The sequence below is a fragment of the Rattus rattus genome, chromosome X, assembly GCF_011064425.1.
Source record: "Rattus rattus isolate New Zealand chromosome X, Rrattus_CSIRO_v1, whole genome shotgun sequence".
NCBI classification, from domain to species: domain Eukaryota; kingdom Metazoa; phylum Chordata; class Mammalia; order Rodentia; family Muridae; genus Rattus; species Rattus rattus.
In genome coordinates, this window is record NC_046172.1 from 3,397,112 (window position 1) to 3,416,330 (window position 19,219).

Here is a 19,219-nt window from a genome sequence, read left to right on the forward strand (position 1 = left end):
AACATGTATGCACAACTATTTAACTTCCCATTGAACACTCAGACACACACGCACACACACATTCATCATCATCACAGCCATCACGTTGATTTAAGATTATATTTTGAGTGACAGATACTATACTATATAATGTTTTCTTGTGAACAATTGTGATGTTACTTTTAGTCTCTGAGCTAATTGAGACAAGCCTTTTAACTTACCAGTCTTCAATAAGATCATCTATAAAAGGCAATAGTTTCAATGTGCTACACATATTTGTGGATATTTTGGAAATCATTATAAATTAACTATGTTACTATTATTAAATATTAATATATTAAATATTAAATAACTATTTCATTATCTACCTCTTGCATAGCAAATTGTATGCACACAGCGGATGTATGTATTTCAAAATTCTCAGTAGCATGAATTAGATTAGAGCAGACACTCCCCCTGCCTTCTCCTCCTCCAATTCTCCTATTCTGTGTCCTTTGAATCAATTCTTATTTCTATTTTCCATATTGAAAAGCATCTGCAGACATTACCAGCTAATCTGTGAAGATACTGATTACACAACTTTTGAATTCCATAAACATCAGATAAGAAAGATAACTGTACCTTTTGATAGTGTTTTCAACTAAATTTTGCATATATATATATATATGATTGTATATATTAAAAGTCCTACTTTGTCTCTGGCGATAAGACGAGAGCCAATTTATGCAACAGCCAGGCATACATGCATTTCTCACATTTATTCATCTCTGGACTAAAACTCTACTTATATGAATATGATGAAATATTTGGTGCAAAAAAATGAAAGGTGATCTCTCTGTAGAAAAGAATGCTCAAAATAATTAAGAAAAAGAAAGATATTGATGGAAGGTAATCTTGCAGATAGTAGCCAGCTATGGTCAAGATTAATTCACGTTCATCTAGAAAGGTAGTGTTGTAAAAAGAGCACACTAAGCATGCTTGTCTTCTTTGTTCTTTTCAATATTTCTTTGAATTTAAACATAATGATTCATATTAAATAATTAGTAAATAACAGTAAAATTATGAGTATGCCTCATATTTATATACAGAAAGAAAAGAAAATGGCCCATGAAATCTTCCCCAGTGAGACACACAGCTTTCTTCAGTGTGACTATACTGGGCATTGAGAAAGAAATCAATAGTTTTCTCAGTAAAACAACCGAAAATTATCTATAAACACTCTGACGATCAATCAGGAGCTTTTACCATCTTTGTAAATAGACCATGATGCTCACAGAATAGCATGACATCAAGGACTTGATGCAGAGTGCGTGTGAAGTTCTAGGCCAGATGGGGTCCCAGCAAGAAGAAAGGGAAGTGAACGTATCACCAATAGATAAATGCTTTCAAAATTAAAAAAAAAAATTCTAGCAGCATCTCACTGGGCATACAAATTATATCTCCAGTAATAAATGTCTAATAAAAAATGAACTTAATGCCATTTATGAAAGTTCTTTGTCTCAATGCTTTATCAATGTTTCTGTGGAATTTGTTTATTGTTTTGTTTTTATCTTTTATGTCTTTTGAACATACATTATGGTTTCCAGTTTTTTGTTTTTATGAAGTTTCGAGGTATGTGCACAGACATGTCACTGTGTATATATGTATATTAAGCTTTTGCTTTATAAAGTTTTTGGGTATGCACACACATGTCACTGTCACAGTGTATATTAAGTTTTGCTTTGACTCTATCATTTGTTATGTTATACTCTGGTTTGATGGCTTTGTTTTTATCTTCTTATCATCATTATTATTGTTATTAAATTTCTGTTTGTAATCTAATGAGAGAGAGGGGGTGGGAAAGGGAGGCAAAGAGAGAAAGGACTAGAAGGAGAAAGAGAAAAAATGAGATACAGAGAGAAACAGGGAGACAGAAAGTGCATGAATTTGGATAGGTTGGAAAGAAGGAAAGATCTGGGAAGTTTTGGGGTTAGGCAAATCAGAATATAGTGTATGAACAAAATCTATGTTAATGAAAGAAAAATCTTGGAAGGGATGTCACAGCAAATAAAAGTGCTTTGCTGCACAATGTGAGTCTGAGTTCAGACTCCCAGAAATCATGTAAAATGACCAACATACTCTGTGGACTCTGTCTGAAGGGAACAGAGGCAGAGAATGTTGGAACAGGATACATAATGGCCCTTCTGGTGTCTGCCCACAAGCAGGATCTCACCTTCTAAAACACTCATGTGCACAGATATATCAGAAGTACCTCACACACGTGCGCACACAAATACAGAGAGAGAGAGAGAGAGAGAGAGAGAGAGAGAGAGAGAGAGAGAGAGAGAGAGAAGCGAGAGCTTTAAAACTCAAAATCAATACTCTGGACTCCTAGCACAGAGTTGAGTGTTGCTTACTGGTGATGGCAGTGAAAATTATGAAACAAATTATCAACCACATGAGGCGTCCAAAAATGGACTGTCATAAGGTAACATAAGAGGAAGCAGAAGTAACTTGAAATTATAGGTGGGGTGAGCAGGGCGTGGGATCAGAGGGGACAGTACTTTCCATCTGCCTTCCAAGCTGATGGGCATTTTATCTCTCTGTTTATACGGTTTCAGTCATGCCCTCATGCACAGAGCTGCAAGAGAACCTTTGTCCTTATTTTATTTCTTTTAGTGAGAACATCCAGTTTATCCTTAGTTTGGTGTCCTGAGAATAAAGTTTCTATTTAAAAAATGAAAAAAAAAAAGAAACAAGCAAATGTAACAATTTGAGAATATTACACAAATAAACTATATTAACAGTAGCAGTGGAAACTAGTGAGACAACATCTGAAGAAATCTAACAAGATTCTGTCTCAACTGAGTAGCCAGATTATCACCAGTAAACAAGACATTTAACATCTTACATGCCTAATATAATAGAATATGAACATAGCATCATTTCTATGGTATTCTTACCAAAAGAAACTCTAAAATCCAAACATGTATATCTTCAAACCAGTGAGAACACACTATATAAATCCCAGTTAGCAGAACACACTCCAAAATGTTTGCAAATATTCTTTAAGTGTCAGTCATGAAAGACAAGGAAAGATTAAGCATTTGTTACAGATTAGAAGATACCAAAGAGGTATACAAGATCCCAGGTTGAACCCCCAAACAGAAAGCCACCAGGGAAAATTGTCTGGGCTACAGTCTTAAACCCTAAAAAATTAAATTAGTCTATAGATTAAGCAGTGGTATTTTTGTAAAGTTAATTTCTTGGTTTAGGAGTTGATATAGCAACTCAGGCCTGTAATTCTAGCATTTCTGAGACTCAGGCAGGAGGGTTCCTATAAGTTCTAGATCAACCTGAGCTACAGTGAGATCTTGTTTCAAAACTAAATCAAATTGTTTTCTGGTTTAGATAAATTTGTTCTGAGGCCAGGTGTGGTGGCACATGCCTTTTGTCCCATTACTGAGAACCAGAGGAAGGAGGGCCTCTTAGTTTCAGACTAATTTGGTCTGCACAGCAAGTGCCACGTTAGCCAGGAATATGAAATAAGACCTTGTTTCCAAGCAAAATTTAGAACAATTTACACAGGTCATTTAAGATGTTACTAGTACAGGAAACTACCTGAAGGATATATAAGAATGCTGTACCATTTTTATAATGTTTCTGTAACTGTATAAATATTTCTAAGTAAAATTTTAAATGAGGTAATACCTAAGTAATTGTAAGTTATCAGGATATATTTATTACTTCAATTGAGTCAAGGGTTGTTTCTTTTACTTAAAAAGAAAAGGCTCCTTTGGAATAACCTATATTATTTAAATTCAAGGAGCTTATTATTATTATTATCATGATGATGATGATGGTGATGGTGATGATGAAAGGACTCCTACCTTATATTAAGTCCAGAAGAGCTGACTTTCCTCTTCCTGTGTCAAATCTTTGCAAACATAAATTGACATACTCATTTAGAAATTAGGAAATGTTTATCTTACTGGAAATACATGGTGAGGAGGAATGATCTTTTTTAAAAGGAGAATATTAAATGGTATCAGTTTCATAGCGATTTTAAAGTATATGCATTGTATCTTCCCAGGTATTCCGAAAGGACCTCATCAGTGCCATGAAAATTCCTGACTCTCACCACGTTAATCCTGACAGCTATTACCTCTTTACTGACACATGGAAAGAAGAATGGGAGAAAGGAGTCCAAGTACCAGCCAATCCAGACTCTGTTCCAACACCTTCTCTCAGGTATTGGCATGTTTACAACTTTGACTTAGGAAAAGAGCTCTCTTGGTTTTCTTTGTATTTCTTGGGGAGAAATTTAAGAGTGAGTATACATTTCTAACGTGAAGTTAATGTAACTCACAAATATACTACATCATGATTGATGAATAAATTCCAACTCATTTATCTAAGAGAGTCATAAGATGAAATGTTTTGAAGTACAATCTAAAATTAGGAAAAGTTCTTAGACCACAAGATTTCCATATCTAAGTCATCAGTAGCATTTATTGGTCTTTGAAGAGATAACTTTCCCATAGGAAATTGCTTCAATATAGCTGAAGCCTCACTAGTGATGATACTAATAAGTGGCCAAAACATACAGCTTCTAAAACAGAAACTACATCACCTTGTTAAGATAGAAAGACATTGATTTTTGTGGAAAAGAGTTTTCATTTCAGAGGAAATATTAAGCTCTTGAAGAGTAGTGCTGGTTTTAGAAACCATTTTGTCATACTGGTTTTGGTATTTCTAGTGCTTTGCCTAAGTCTGACATAAAGTAAGATGTTCAGTACGAGTTTGAATGAATGTAAAAATGAATAAATAGAAGACACAGTTCTAGATAAAGAGCTGGTAGAACTTCTTGGTTACTATGAGAAAGTATAGAATTTTTTATTTTATTTTTATTGGATATTTTATCTATTTACATTTCAAATGTTACCTCCTTTCCCAGTTCCCCCACTTCCCCTCTCCTCCTGCTTCCATGAACATGCTCCCACTCCTGTCTACCCACTCCCACCTCAACGCCCTGCCACTCCTCTACACTGGTGAAACCAGCCTTCCGAGGACCAAGGGCTTCTTCTCCTATTGATGCTAGGCAATGCCATCCTCTGCTACATATGCGGCTGGAGCCATGGGTCCTGCCATGTGTACTCTTTGGTTGGCAGATCCCTGGGAGCTCTGGGGGATCTGGTTGGTTGATATTGTAGTTCTTCTTATGGGATTGCAAACCCCTTTAGCTCCTTCCATCTTTTCTCTAACTCCTCCATTGGGGTCCCCTTGTTCAGTCCAATGGTTAGCTACAGCCATCCTCATCTGTATCAGTAGGGCTCTGCCAGACCCTTTCAGGAGACACCCATATCTGGGTCCTGTCAGCAAGCACTTGTTGGCTTCAGCAATATTGACTGGGTTTGGTGGCTGCATATGGATGGATCCCCAGGTGGGGAGGACTCTGGATGACCTTTTCTCAGTCCCTGCTCCACTCTTTGTCCCTGTATTTCCTCCCATGAGTATTTTGTTTTCCCTTCTAAGAAGGAATGAAGCATCCACATTTTGGTCTTCTTCTTGAGCTTCATATGATCTCTGATTTTTTTTCTTAAATATTCCAAGCTTTTGGGCTAATATCCACTTACAGTGAGTACATGCCATGTGTGTTCTTTTATTGACTGGGTTACCTCACTCAGGATGATATTTTCTAGTTCCATTCATTTTGCCTATGAATTTCATGAAGTCATTGTTTTTTGATAGCTGAGTAGTACTCCATAGTGTAAATGTCCCACGTGTTTTATATCAATTCCTCTGTTGAAGAGCATCTGGGTTCTTTCCATCTTCTGGCTATTATAAATAAGGCTGCTATGAACATAGTGGAGCACGTGTCTTTTTTATATGTTGGGGCATCTTTTGGGTATATGCCCAAGAGAGGTATAGCTGGGTCCTCAGGCAGTTCAATGTCCAATTTTCTGAGGAACCTCCAGACTGATTTCCAGAATGGTTGTACCAGTCTGCAATCCCACCAACAATGGAGGAGTGTTCCTCTTTCTCCACATCCTCGCCAGCATTTGCTGTCATCTGAGTTTTTATCTTAGCCATTCTGACTAGTGTGAACCTCAGGGGTTGTTTTTTGATTTACATTTCCCTGATGACTAAGGATGTTGAACATTTCTTTAGGTGTTTCTCAGTCATTCGATAGTCCTCAGTTGAGAATTCTTTGTTTAGCTCTGTACCCCATTTTTTATTAGACATTTTTATTTACATTTCAAATGTTATCCCCTTTCCCAGTTTCCCATCCATAAATCCTCTGTTCCATCCCCCTCCCCCTTCTTATATAGGGGTATTGCCCCACCCAATCATGCACCCCTTCCTGCCTCACCGCCCTGACATTCTCCTACTTTGTAGCCTATCTTTAATAGTGTTATTTGATTCTTTGAACTCTGACTTCTTGAGTTCATTCTATATATTGGATATTAGCCCTCTATGGGATGTAAGATTGGTAAAGACCTTTTCATAATCTGTTGGTTGCCATTTTGTCCTAATGATAGTGTCCTTTGCCTTACAGAAGCTTTGCAATTTCATGAGGTCCCATTTGGCCTTTCTTGATCTTAGAGCATAAGCCATTGGTGTTTTGTTCAGGAAATGTTCCCCAGTGCCCATGTGATCGAGACTTTTCCGCTCTTTTTCTTCTATTAGTTTGAGTGTATCTGGTTTGATGTGGAGGTCCTTGATCCACTTGGACTTAAGCTTTGTACAGGGTGACAAGAACGGGTTGATTTGCATTCTTCTACATGCTAACCTCCAGTTGAACCAGCACCATTTGTTGAAAATGCTTGTCTTTTTTCTACTGGATGGTTTTAGCTCCTTTGTCAAAGATCAAGTGACCACAGGTGTGTGGGTTCATTTCTGGGTCTTCAATTCTGTTCCACTGATCTGTCTGCCTATCTCTGTACCAATAGCATATAGTTTTATCACGATTGCTCTGTAATACAGCTTGAGGTCAGGGATGGTGATTCCCCCAGAAGTTCTTTTATTGTTGAATATAGTTTCACTATCCTGGGTTTTTTGTTATTCCAAATAAATTTTCAAATTGCTCTTTTTAACTCTATGAAAAATTAAGTTGGAATTTTGATGGGGATTGCATTGTATCTGTAGATTGCTTTTGGCAACATGGCCATTTTAACTATATTAATCCTGCCAATCCATGAGCTTGGGTGGTCTTTCCATCTTCTGAGGTTTTCTTTAATTTCTTTCTTCAATGCAATCCCCATCAAAATCCCAACTCAATTCTTCATGAAATTAGAAAAAGCAATTTGCAAATTAATTTGGAATAAAAAAAACCTATGATATCGAAACTATTCTCAACAATAAATTAACTTCTGGATGAAACACCATCCCTGATCTCAAGCAGTATTACAGAGCAATCATGATTAAAAAAAACTGTATGATATTTATACAGAGATAGGCAGGTAGATCAATGGAATAGAATTGAAGACCCAGAAATAAACCCATACACCTATGGTCACTTGATCTTTTACAAAGGAGCTAAAACCATCCAGTGGAATAAGGACAGCATATTCAATAAATGGTGCTGGTTCAACCGTTGGTCAGCATGTAGAAGAATGCAAATTGACCCATTCTTATCTCCTTTGTACAAAGCTCAAGTCCAAGTGGGTCCAAGATCTCCAAATAAAACCAGATACACTGAAATTAATAGAAGAAAAAGTGGGGTAGAGACATGAAGACATAGGTAAAGGGGAAATTTTCCTGAAGAAAACATCAATGGATTATGCTCTAGGATCAAGAATCGACAAATGGGATCTCATAAAACTGCAATGCTTCTGTAAGGCAAAGGACACTATGGTTAGGACAAAACGGCAACCAACAGATTGGGAAAAGATCTCTACCAATCCTACAACTGATAGAGGGCTCATATCCAAAATATACAAAGAACTCAAGAAGTTAGACTGCAGGGAGACAAATAACCCTATTTTAAAAATGGGGTTCAGAGCTAAACAAGCTGAGGAATGCTGAATGGCTGAGAATCACCTAAAGAAATGTTCAACATCTTTAGTCATAAGGGAAATGCAAATTAAAACAACCCTGACATTCCACCTCACACCAGTCAGAATGGCTAAGATAAAAAACTCAGGTGACAGCAGATGCTGGCGAGGATGTGGAGAAATAGGAACACTACTCCATTTTTGATGGGATTGCAGACTGGTACAACCACTCTGGAAATCAGTCTGAAAGTTCCTCAGAAAATTGGACATTCCACTACCTGTGGATCTAGCTATACCTCTCCTGGGCATATACCCAAAAGATGCTTTAATACAGCACAAAGACACGTGCTCCACTATGTTCATAGCAGCCTTATTTATAATAGCCAGAAGCTGGAAAGAACCCAGATGCCCTTCAACAGAGGAATGGATACAGAAAATGTGATACATGTACACAATGGAGTATTACTCAGCTATCAAAAACAATGACTTTATGAAATTCATAGGCAAATGGATGGAACTGGAAAATATCATCCTGAGTGAGGTAACCCAATCACAGAAAAACACACATGGTATGCACTCACAGATAAGTGAATATTAGCCCAAAGCTCGAATTACCCAAGATACAATTCACAGACCACATGAACCTCAAGAAGAAGGATGACCAAAATGTGGGTGCTTCACTCTTTCTTAAAAGGGGGAACAAAAATATTTATAGGAGGGGATATGGAGGCAAAGTTTGGAGCACAGACTGAAGGAAGGGCCATTCAGAGCCTGCTTCACATGTGAGATATATATATAATCTCCACCAAGACTAGATAAGATTGATGGAGCTAAGAAGTGCATGCTGATAGGAACCAGAAATGAGATGTTTCCTGAGAGACACATCAGAGTTTGTCAAATACAGAGGTGAATGCCAGCAGCAAACCACTGAACTGAGAACGGGACCCCCTTTGGCAGAATTAGAGAAAGGATTGAAAGAGCTCAAGGGTCTTGCAACCTCGTAAGAACAACAACGCCAACCAACCAGAGCTTCCAGGGACTAAACCACTACCCAAAGACTGACCCATTACTTCAGCCGCATATATAACAGAGGATGGCCTTCTTGGGCACCACTGGAAAGAGAAGCCCTTGGTCCTGCCAAGGTTGGACCCCCAGTGTAGGGGAATTGGGGGGATGGGGAGGGGAACACCCTTATATAAGAAGGGGAGCAAGATGAGATAGGGGAGCTTATTTCTGGGGAAACCAGGAAAGGGAATAACACTTGAAATGTAAATGTAAAAAATCCAATTAAAAAAAGAAAAATAAATAAATTAATATGAAAAAAATACATTTTTGTTTTAAGCCCAAGTTTTGGGATATAGGGCTGCCTGCTTTGGACTGTCTGCAGAAGCTGACTATAATTTACCTTGTGCTATAGCAGAGGTGTGGTTTTGCCAGCTGTAAATGTTTTCTTTGATTGTTTGACACTTGGAATTCTGGGAACTTTTCAGAGGATATATAAATTCTAGGTCCCTGATAGGCATTTTGTGCGGTTGGTGGTCATTGGGTGGGGTGGCTATACAGTTAATTACTACTTACTTAGTTACTCAAAGAAGAAACAAAAAATTAGATTCAAGGATCTCTGTCTCTTTCCTCTCTATCCTTTCAATTCAGTATGTGTCTCTAACTGTGAGAGAAAGCTGTCAGTCTCTAAATTTATACTTCTTAAACAATATAAATTTTATTGCAGTACTGTCAGATAGATACAATATTTAAAGTAGTACATGGAACATTTTCCACTTAACCCACAAATTAAACTCACCTCCATAAAGTATATTTAATATACTAATTTAATATCAATACCAAACATCAACTGCAGTGTTTCCATAATTCTTGGAGTGTTAATGGGCTATGTAGCACCAAGGCCTTTATGTGTATATATTTATGTGTATATGTATGTGTATATATGAATGACATTAAAATACTTTCAAGCAACTTTAAGTCCTTGAAGGAGACTGAAATAGCTCATGGGACAGAGCCCACTCCTGATACTGCCATGAAGGCCAGGTCCCAGAGGCTGGAGGGCTCAGAGACCCACAGTAGAACCAAAAAAATAAGAGGCAATGAAATGACTCCTAATGATATTCTGCTGTACTCATAGATTGGTGCATATCCTAATTGTCATCAGAGAGGCTTCACCTAGCAACTGATATAAACAAATGCAGAGAGATCCACAGACAAACATTAGGTGGAGCCTAGGGGATCCTGTGAAAGAGAAAGAAAGAGGAAGGATTGTAGAAGCCAGAGAGGACAAAGATGCCATGAGAACATCATCCACAGAATCATCTAACCTGAACTCACAGGGGGCCACATAGACTGAACTAGGGAGCCTGCATGGGTCTGACCTAGGCCCTCTGCACATATGTTACAGTTGTGTAGCTTGATTTTCATATGGGACTCAGAACTCTGGGAATGGGGCTGTCTCTGACCCTTTTGTCTGCTTTTGGAACTTTTTCATCCTCTTGGGTTGCCTTGTCCAGCACTCATACAAGGGGAAATGCCTAGTCTTATTAGCAACCTTGAAGATATGTCTTGTTTGGTTTATATTCCTGGGAGCCTGCCCTATCTGAAGGAAAACAGGGAGTAGTGAATTGGGGAAGGTGGAGGGAAGAGACTGGGAGGAGTAGAGGGAGGGGGAAACTGTGGTTGGGATATAATATATGAGAGAAGAATAAAAACGATATCAAAAAGAAAAATTATATTTTGAAAATTAGGAAATATTTGCTCCTTTTTCAGAAGAGATTATATAAAATTGGTGTTCATTCTTTTAAATTTGTTTTTATTATTTTTAATTATGTGAGGGAGAGAGAAAGAGTGTGAGCATGTGTTCATGCAGGCAGGTACTTGTGGAGGCCAGAGTTACCGGATCTCTTTTGGCTGAAGATAACATGCGGTAGTGAGCTGCCCTGCCTGATGGATTCTAGTAAGCAAACTTGGGTGTTTTGCAAGAGCAGTTACACACTGTTTTAACTGATGAGCCATCTCTGTAACCCCAGTTCTTATTTAAATGTTTGATAAAATTCTCCAGTGAAATATGCCAAATCTAGAAGCTATTCTTTTATTGTTTGGTTTCTTATCTTTAAATTTATTCTTTCATAGTTATCTTGTTCATATTGGGTGATTTTTAGCTCTTTGGTGCTTTAAAGGCTAGTTTGTTTCATCTAAGTTGGCAAATTTATGCTTATGTATATATTTATACTTTTCTCTCTGTTGTTGTAATATTTAAAGTTAACATTTGGCCAGGCTTTCATATGTACAAAGATTAAGTAGATAAACTTCTATGACTTCCCTCCCATTAAATACAATTAAGTCATAAGCAGCTTGAAAACACAAACCTATTTAAAAGATCAAAAGAAGGTGACAGAGGATATAGTGTTCTTGATACACACCTTTGAAACAAGACAGCCATGTGTTTCCTGAATTTTCTTTTTGCTTCCAGATTCTGGAAAAGGTGACAACCAAGAAGCATCAGGCAGCAGTGATTTAAAAAAAAAAAGGCTTACTCTTCCTAGTGACTGGGAAAGGGCCAGCCTATCAAGTCAGAAATCTTTCATAGTTTGTTCATCTCCAGCCAAACTTTATGAAGCACACTTTGAGCTGTCATTCTATCCTCTTCTCTAGCACAAATGCAGTAAGGAGCCTGACTTTATCTTAACCCTGCAATGGTAATTCAACCTGTCTAGGGTTGTAGCAGAAATCTTAATGGAGAAACAATATTCTCATTTTTACCTGATAATAATGATCCCTCTTTCCCTGGTCATGCCAATGAAGGCCATTTGGTCATTCTTACTAATCTCAATAAGGGAAGTATCAGTAAAGGTCTAGTAGGAGCCAGAACTTCCAGTCACACCCCAAAAGTAACAGAAAATCCCTGCCATATAGAGTAAGTAAGTAGTCAACTACAACTTTTTGGCAATAATAAGACAGTGTCTTCTACCCCAATTCTGATGACCAACCATAGTTGTTTTCTAGGAAGCCAGCCAAAACTAAAGGTTTAAATAAGGTCTCTTGTTTTATAATACCCAAGATATATAGGTTTCAATAAGAAATGACTCATCAAGAATACTCCAAGGGAGCTAGGGCAGTAGTAGCACAGTGCCAGAGTCCTTGCCTAGGCTCTGAATTCAGTTCTCAGTACCAACATAGACATATACATACATACATATAGGATGGCTCAATAGTAAATATTCTGAGATAAAAAGATTTTTTGAGACATTCTTGGAATCATCTTTTACTGTTTATTGTCCTATAACCCATATTTAATTTCTATATGCAGAAGATCCTGAATCTACTTTCAAAATACATGTAGATTTTGTGTATTAAGTTCAAAGGAAAATGCCTGCCCCTTAATGATGCATGGCTACACAAGCCTGTCTCTTAACTTCACTGCAGTTTTTGGGCATCTGGACCTCCTGGACCTCCAACTACTTCCCCTACCCCATAACTTTCCACATCTTTCCCTTTCCATTTTAGGCTACAGAATTCTACTAGAGGTCACATATCAGATACTTTTGATTCATAACAATAGCAAAATTACAGTTAATAAGTAGCAACTAAATAATTTTATGGTTGGTAGTCACCACATATGGAACTGTACTAAATGGTCTCAGCATTAGAAAGGTTGAAAACCACTGCTCTAGAGCTGTAGCAGTCAAATACACACAAAACAAAAAGACACTCTTAAGTGTGTCTTTTGATAATCAGATGTTTTAGAGTGTGTGCGTGTGTACGTGCGTGTGTAAATGAATCTGTTTCTAAACACCCTTAGCTAACGATGCTAACACATCTGTCATCCCAGCCCTTGGGAAGCTGAAGCAGGGAACATAACAAGAACCTGTCTCAAAAAAATAAAGTCCTCTAGGCATGGTAGCACATACCTTTAATTCCAGTATTCAGGAAGCAGAGGCAGGAGGATCTCTGTGAATTGGAGATGCACGTGATCTACATAGCAAATTACAGGATAGCCAGGGCTATATATATAGTAAGACCCTGTCTCAAAATCCAAAATAAAATAAAATCCCAAAGTAAGATTTTTACAGATCTTCTATGTTACAAGTTCAGCAACTTCTCCTTGTAAATTTGCATTAATTTGACCTTTTACCTACGTGTTTTCTTGGATTTGGTGTTACTGTTTCAATCCTCAGATTTAGACTTTTGCTCATTATAGTTAGTGAAAGTGACTGAGATGATATCACCATTCTAATTATCATTATGGTAAACTTTGCATTGAAATATGATGTATACTCAGAAAATATAGAATGTATAATTGTATACCTGAATGAATTTTCATGAATTAAACATATTCATTTAACTGCCACTCAGATCAAGAAATAGAACATTACCAACACCCCAGAAGCCTTTCTTCTGCTCCCTGCCAGTAACTGACCTCCCTCACCGTAGGTAACAGTTTTGCCAGTTTTTGAACTTCATATAAATAGAATCCTATAGTATGTATTCATTTGAGACTGGATTGTTTTGTTCACCATTATGCTTGTGAGACCATCCGTGCTGTTGCATGTAGTAGTTCATTTTCACATCATATTTCATTGTATAAATATGCCACAGTTTTTTTTATCCATTCACCCTTACTTACCTTTTGTGTCTGTGAATTTTTAACAAGTATATACCTAGGAGTAGATATGTTAGGTCAAAGGACATCTACCTGTTCATTTCAAATACATACCTTATAACATCTACTGCTAAAGTGGCTTATATCAGTTTATGCCAACAGCAGCATAATAGCAGGTCTATTGGCTTCAGCTTCTTACCATCACTCAGGCCTTCATAGATTAACTTGGTGTCAGTCTTTTAAATATTAGCCATTTTAATAGAAAACTGTGATTATGATTGCAATATCTGTGATAACTAATGAGATTAGGACCTTTAAATTCTTCCTTTGCCATAAAATAGCCTTATTTGTAGAGTGTCGGCTTAAATCTTTACCCTAGTTTTTAATTGGAGTGTTTTTCTTTTCCAAATTGATTTGTTAGATTTTAATATACATTATAGGTGTAAGCCCTTTGTTACTTATCTTTAGTAGCAAATATCATCTACCCCATGAATTGCCTTTTTTCTCTCTTTTAATAACCAGTTTGGTATGTGTGTTTTTCAGTCTTTTCCTATTGTGTTTGATGACATTTGTGTTTCATTTAAAATACCTTTGCCTACTCTGATGGTATAAATATATTCTCCTTTGTATTCTTCCAGAAGCTTTTTTAAACATAAGCTTCAATTAAGAAAATTTATAATGTACATTTTCCTTATATAATTTAAAGTACTTGAGATGAATCATTAGCTATAAAGTCCTTTTTTTTTTTTTTAAGAAAAAGGCATACCTTGGGAAAAATAAAATGTTCTGTAATTGCCTTGTAAGGTCATGCACCAAAGAAGTGCATTATATTTGATCTTGAAGTCTCTGGAGAGCACGTTTTATCCTTTTCAGTTGGAAACAGGCCTCTGGATACAGTTCCCAAAATTTTAGCTTCAATTAATGCTTAATGTTTCTGCATTTTCCTTAAATATCTACTGCTTTGGCTTCAAGTCTCCATATTTTATAAAAATTTAGATGTATAAATATATAGTTATTGAATTAATTATTTGGAATCAGGCTTTGGGAAGAATGCGTAGAAGAAAAGATCTACTCTCTACACTTACATGATCAACTATATATTAATGTATTGATGTATTGATATGCTTGATATTCCTTCTACATGTATAATGACTCTATAATTAAATTAACTCTCAAATCCTTCCAGAGGGATAGTTTTCATTATTTTATGATAACATGAGTCAGTCAGTCTCTCTCTCTTTCTCTCTCTCTCTCTCTCTCTCTCTCTTTCTCTCTCTCTCTCTTCTCTTTCCCCTTGTTCAGAAATAATAATCCAGATTTTCTTTGGCTGGCTGTATTTTTCCTGGTGCCTCATCTGTAATTTAATCCATCAATTATAGAATAAGTTGTTGCCATGAAAATTTTTTATTTTTTCCTTTGGTTAGTTTTCTTGCCTTGGGTTTTTGAATATCAAGAGTGCTATGGATTTGTTCAAGCTCACCGCAAAGGTGATGGAACAGTAGGAATCCTTCATTCCATCATGTTGCCCTGGCTCAGACCTCTAGCTGCTCTCATATATGTTGGGAAATGCCTTGAGTTTTGTGCAAGTATATGATCTCTTTGTTTTAACTCAGTTGCATAATGAAAATAATAAGAATACAGCAATCACTAATGTTACCAAAACCTGATTTTATCATATACTATACTAAATATTTTATTTCATATAAGCATAATAATCTTATCAGTTTGGTATTATTTTAGTAATTTTTTAGTGTTTTCTCTACTTTTTTTGCAACGAAGCTGAACCTTATCTGAATTAAGTAAATTTTGAAGACCACTTTACAAATGAATGGCAAAAAAAAAAAAATCATGCTTGCGTATATCTAAAACCTGTGCTCTGCACTATCTGGTATTCTATCTATTGAAGAAAACCACGGGTTTTGCCGAGGCAAACAATGCTACCTTTGTGAATACTTATTACCAGATTTTTTCCTTCTAAATATACTTGGTGACTATTGGAGCACGAACACACAATACATTAACATTTCTTAGACTAAATGGTAGTAGAATCTCAGATACGTGGAGGTAAATGAAGCATATCATTACCATTCAATAAGTTCACATATCATTACCATTCAGTTAAGTTCACAGCACATAATGAAGCATATCATTACCATTCAGTAAGTTCACATATCATTACCATTCAGTAAGTTCACAGCAGATGATGAAACTGAATTTGCAGAATCATTTGTTTCTAAAAAGGGATCTGCCATATCTCCCAAAGAGCAAAGCAGAGTGTGCTCCACAGGATGACCAAAGGTTTGGCTTATCCTGTCAGCACCTGAAATCTGTCATTTGTTGATTGTTTGCCAATGTTTTCTATTGCTTCTGGGATTATATCTGAAAAAAAGTAAAGAGATTCTTTTGTCCGGCCCCGAAATATATCCGTTGCTCCAGCCCAAGTCTGCAGAACCTGGCTATATCAATACCCTGGAGCTAGCAGCATCTACATGCCGCTATGACCTAGATGACATGGACATCTTCTGGCTTCAGGAACTCAATGAAGACCTTGGAGAATGGGTAAGCTATTTTCTTATAAGTAAGTTGTGCTTTGACTTCACTGGTGTTTCTTTTTTTTTTTAAGTTGTTTTGGTTTTTTTATTAGATACTTTATATATTTACATTTCAAATGTTATCCCTTTTCCCGGTTTCTCCTTCTCCCATCCCCCTTCCCCTACTTCTATGAGGATGCTCTCCCTCTTGCCCCCCAACTCCCACATCACCCCCCTGACATTCTCCTACACTAGGGGAAATGAGCCTTCACAGGACCAAGGGCGAGATGCCAGACAATGTAATCCTCTGCTACTTATGAGGCTAGAGTCATGGGTCCCTCCATGTGTACTCTTTGGTTGGTGATTTAGTCCCTGGGAGCTTTGGAATCTGGTTAGTTCTTATTGTTGTTCTTCCTATGGGTTGTAAAACCCTTCAGCTCCTATAGTCTTTGCCCTAACTTTCCCATTGGGGTCTCCACGCTTAGCCTACTATTTGGATGTGTACATCACCATCTGTATTGGTCTGACTCTGGCAGAGATTCTCAGGAGACAGATATACCAGGCTCCTGTCAGCAAGCACTTCTTGGCATCAGCAATAGTGACTGGGTTTGTTGTCTGCATATGGGATGGATCCCCAGGTGGGGCAGTGTCTGGATGGCCTTTCCTTCAGTCTCTGCTCCACTCTTTGTCCCTGTAATTCCTCCCGTGAGTATTTTGTTCCCCCTTCTAAGAAGGACTAAAGCATCTTCCTTCTTCTTGAGCTTCATGTGGTCTGTGAATTGTATCTTGTGTATTCTGAGCTTTTGGGCTAATATCCACTTATCAGTGAGTACGTACCATGTGTGTTCTTTTGTAACTGGGTTACCTCACTTTAAGTTGTTAAAACACTACAAAATTTGCTTTTGTCTTGCTTTCCTTTCTTATCCACCCTTTCATTTATTATTTTTTATTAAATGAGGCATTTATTCTAGTGCATAAAATATAGTAGTATTTTATCTATATTAATTTTAATCTATATTAAAATAGAATAATAAAATTTAAATGACTTCTCCTTAATTCAGTACACATATGGATAGCACATAAATTTCATGAAGTTGTTTCATAATGTTAAATGTTAGTGTGGTAATGGTTGATTAGACTTCTGGTGAAAAGGATACTGAAACCTGTTCTTGGATTAGTCCTAAAAAGCGTTCTTATTAATGAGCAGGGTCAAAGGTTGAGGTATGTCTTCCAGATATTGGAGAAAAAGTCTATCTACAGCATTTAACAGTACCCACTAAAAATGACAAAGTTACTCTGACCATCCTTTAATGGATGGCTTCTAATTTTGTTGCCCAGAATTAACTGGAAAATATCTCCAAAGCAGTTCTTAGTTTTAAACTCAGTTATAAGTTTTCTTTGTTAAAGCTTATATATGAATACATGTAAAAAGTTAAAATTATATTAAATCTTCTTTGACATGGTGATGGCGGTTATTCTGCCAACAACTAAGTCTTAGTTTTGGCTCTTAAAAACTTAGTATATTCTGTTTTCTCTTTATTTGCCCTCTAAGAGGAGGGGCAAAGGCAGAGTATGACAATCTAATGAAAGTACCTCAGCTTGTGGTTTTACATGCATATAGAATTCATAACTATATATATTATAAATCACAATGCCCCTTTTGATTAAAAACTACCCTCTGTATTTGCTGTGGGGAGGAACACCCAAGGAAGGGGAGGGGAAGGGGATGTTTGCCGGAAACCGGGAAAGGGAATAACACTCAAATGTATATAAAAATACTCACGTTAATAAAAAAAAAACTACCCTATAAGTTTTATGTTTTACAATTAATATTCTTTGAATGAGGATTTTATTTTTTATTATGGAACAGTTTGATTTACAGAAAAAATGGACATTCAGTATAGTACAGAAAATACAAATGTTTGCCTCAGATATATTCTATTTCTCTAATGGTTTTTTTGCCATGATATATTTACCAGAATGAAGAAACCAGCACAGGTACCATCACCATTAACTGATGTTCTAGACTTTATCGGGCTTTCCACTTTTTTCTACTGATCTTTTTCTGGTGTAGGATTCCATCCAGGACACCACATTTCATTCCATCTTAGAAGAGGTATTTTGTGTGTGTACGAGAGAGGCCTCATGGGCTTTTTTCTACTTTAGCATATCTGTTTGTATCATCCTTATTCAGCTCATCTTTAGGCAGTCATATTGGTGAGATTTTATGGGTGTAGCTTCTGACATCACTAGAAGACACAGCCTCACAGCAAACTTTCTGGACTTCTGGTCCCTATAATCATTATGCTCCCTCTGGGACATGTTTTGTAGATATACATCCATTGAGGCTGGGCTCCATAACTCTGCCTTTTGATTGCTTATGTAGTGGTCTCTGTTTCAAAGACAAGTTTCCTTGATGAAGTGTGGAGATGACACTTATTTGTGGGTGTAAGGACAAATGTTGAGAATGTAATTAGAGATTGTGCTGGTTTAGTAAAATAGTGATTATAGGCTCTCCCTTAATATCCATGACTTTGTTTGCACTGAGTAACTAGCTAAATTTCCAGTACTATTTATAGTTCCCTCTTGTTAAATCTTAAGTTCAAATAGAGAGCTATTGGTTACCTCCATGACATGTATACCACTACTATACACTTATGGTTATTGTGCCATACTCAACCCTATACAAAGAAGTACGAGTACTATGACTAGTTAGCCAATAACAAATGATTAGCCCTGAAAACATGCATACAAGTTTCATTATACAAAGTTGCTCTGAGTAAATGCGCATGTGCACACATACACACATGCATGAAACAATAATTAATGAAACAAAATAGATCATGAATTTAAAGGAGAATGTGAAGGGGTATATGAGAAGATTTGGAGGAAGAAAAGGGAAGCAAGTAATGTTGTGAATATATTATAAAATAGAAGAAAAACTAGGGAAGCATCTGGAACACATGGGCACTGATTTCCTGAACAAAACACCAATGGCTTATGCTCTAGGATCAAGAATGCACCCAAATGGGATCTCATAAAACTGCAAAGCTTCTGTGAGGCAAAAGGGACACTGTGGTTAGGACAAAACGGCAACCAACAGATTGGGAAAAGATCTTTACCAA

At 36.9% G+C, this 19,219-nt stretch overlaps 2 protein-coding genes across 3 annotated transcripts in view; one reads left to right on the plus strand and one right to left on the minus strand.

The window, feature by feature from the left end:
- The window catches only part of LOC116888703 (protein Jade-3-like), a 41,549-nt gene extending 27,016 nt beyond the window's left edge, over positions 1–14,533 (plus strand). The window contains exons 3-4 of one of the 2 annotated variants that reach the window (XM_032889992.1): positions 4,052–4,209; positions 13,317–14,533. In XM_032889992.1, coding sequence (XP_032745883.1) covers positions 4,052–4,209; positions 13,317–13,398 — 240 coding nt within the window. In that variant the 3' untranslated portion in view covers positions 13,399–14,533. Of the gene's footprint in view, positions 1–4,051; positions 5,054–13,316 lie in introns of those variants that run through there. The other variant, XM_032889991.1, reaches the window with a different exon arrangement.
- Slc9a7 (solute carrier family 9 member A7) overlaps positions 1–19,219 on the minus strand; it is a 631,669-nt gene that overhangs the window by 74,029 nt on the left and 538,421 nt on the right.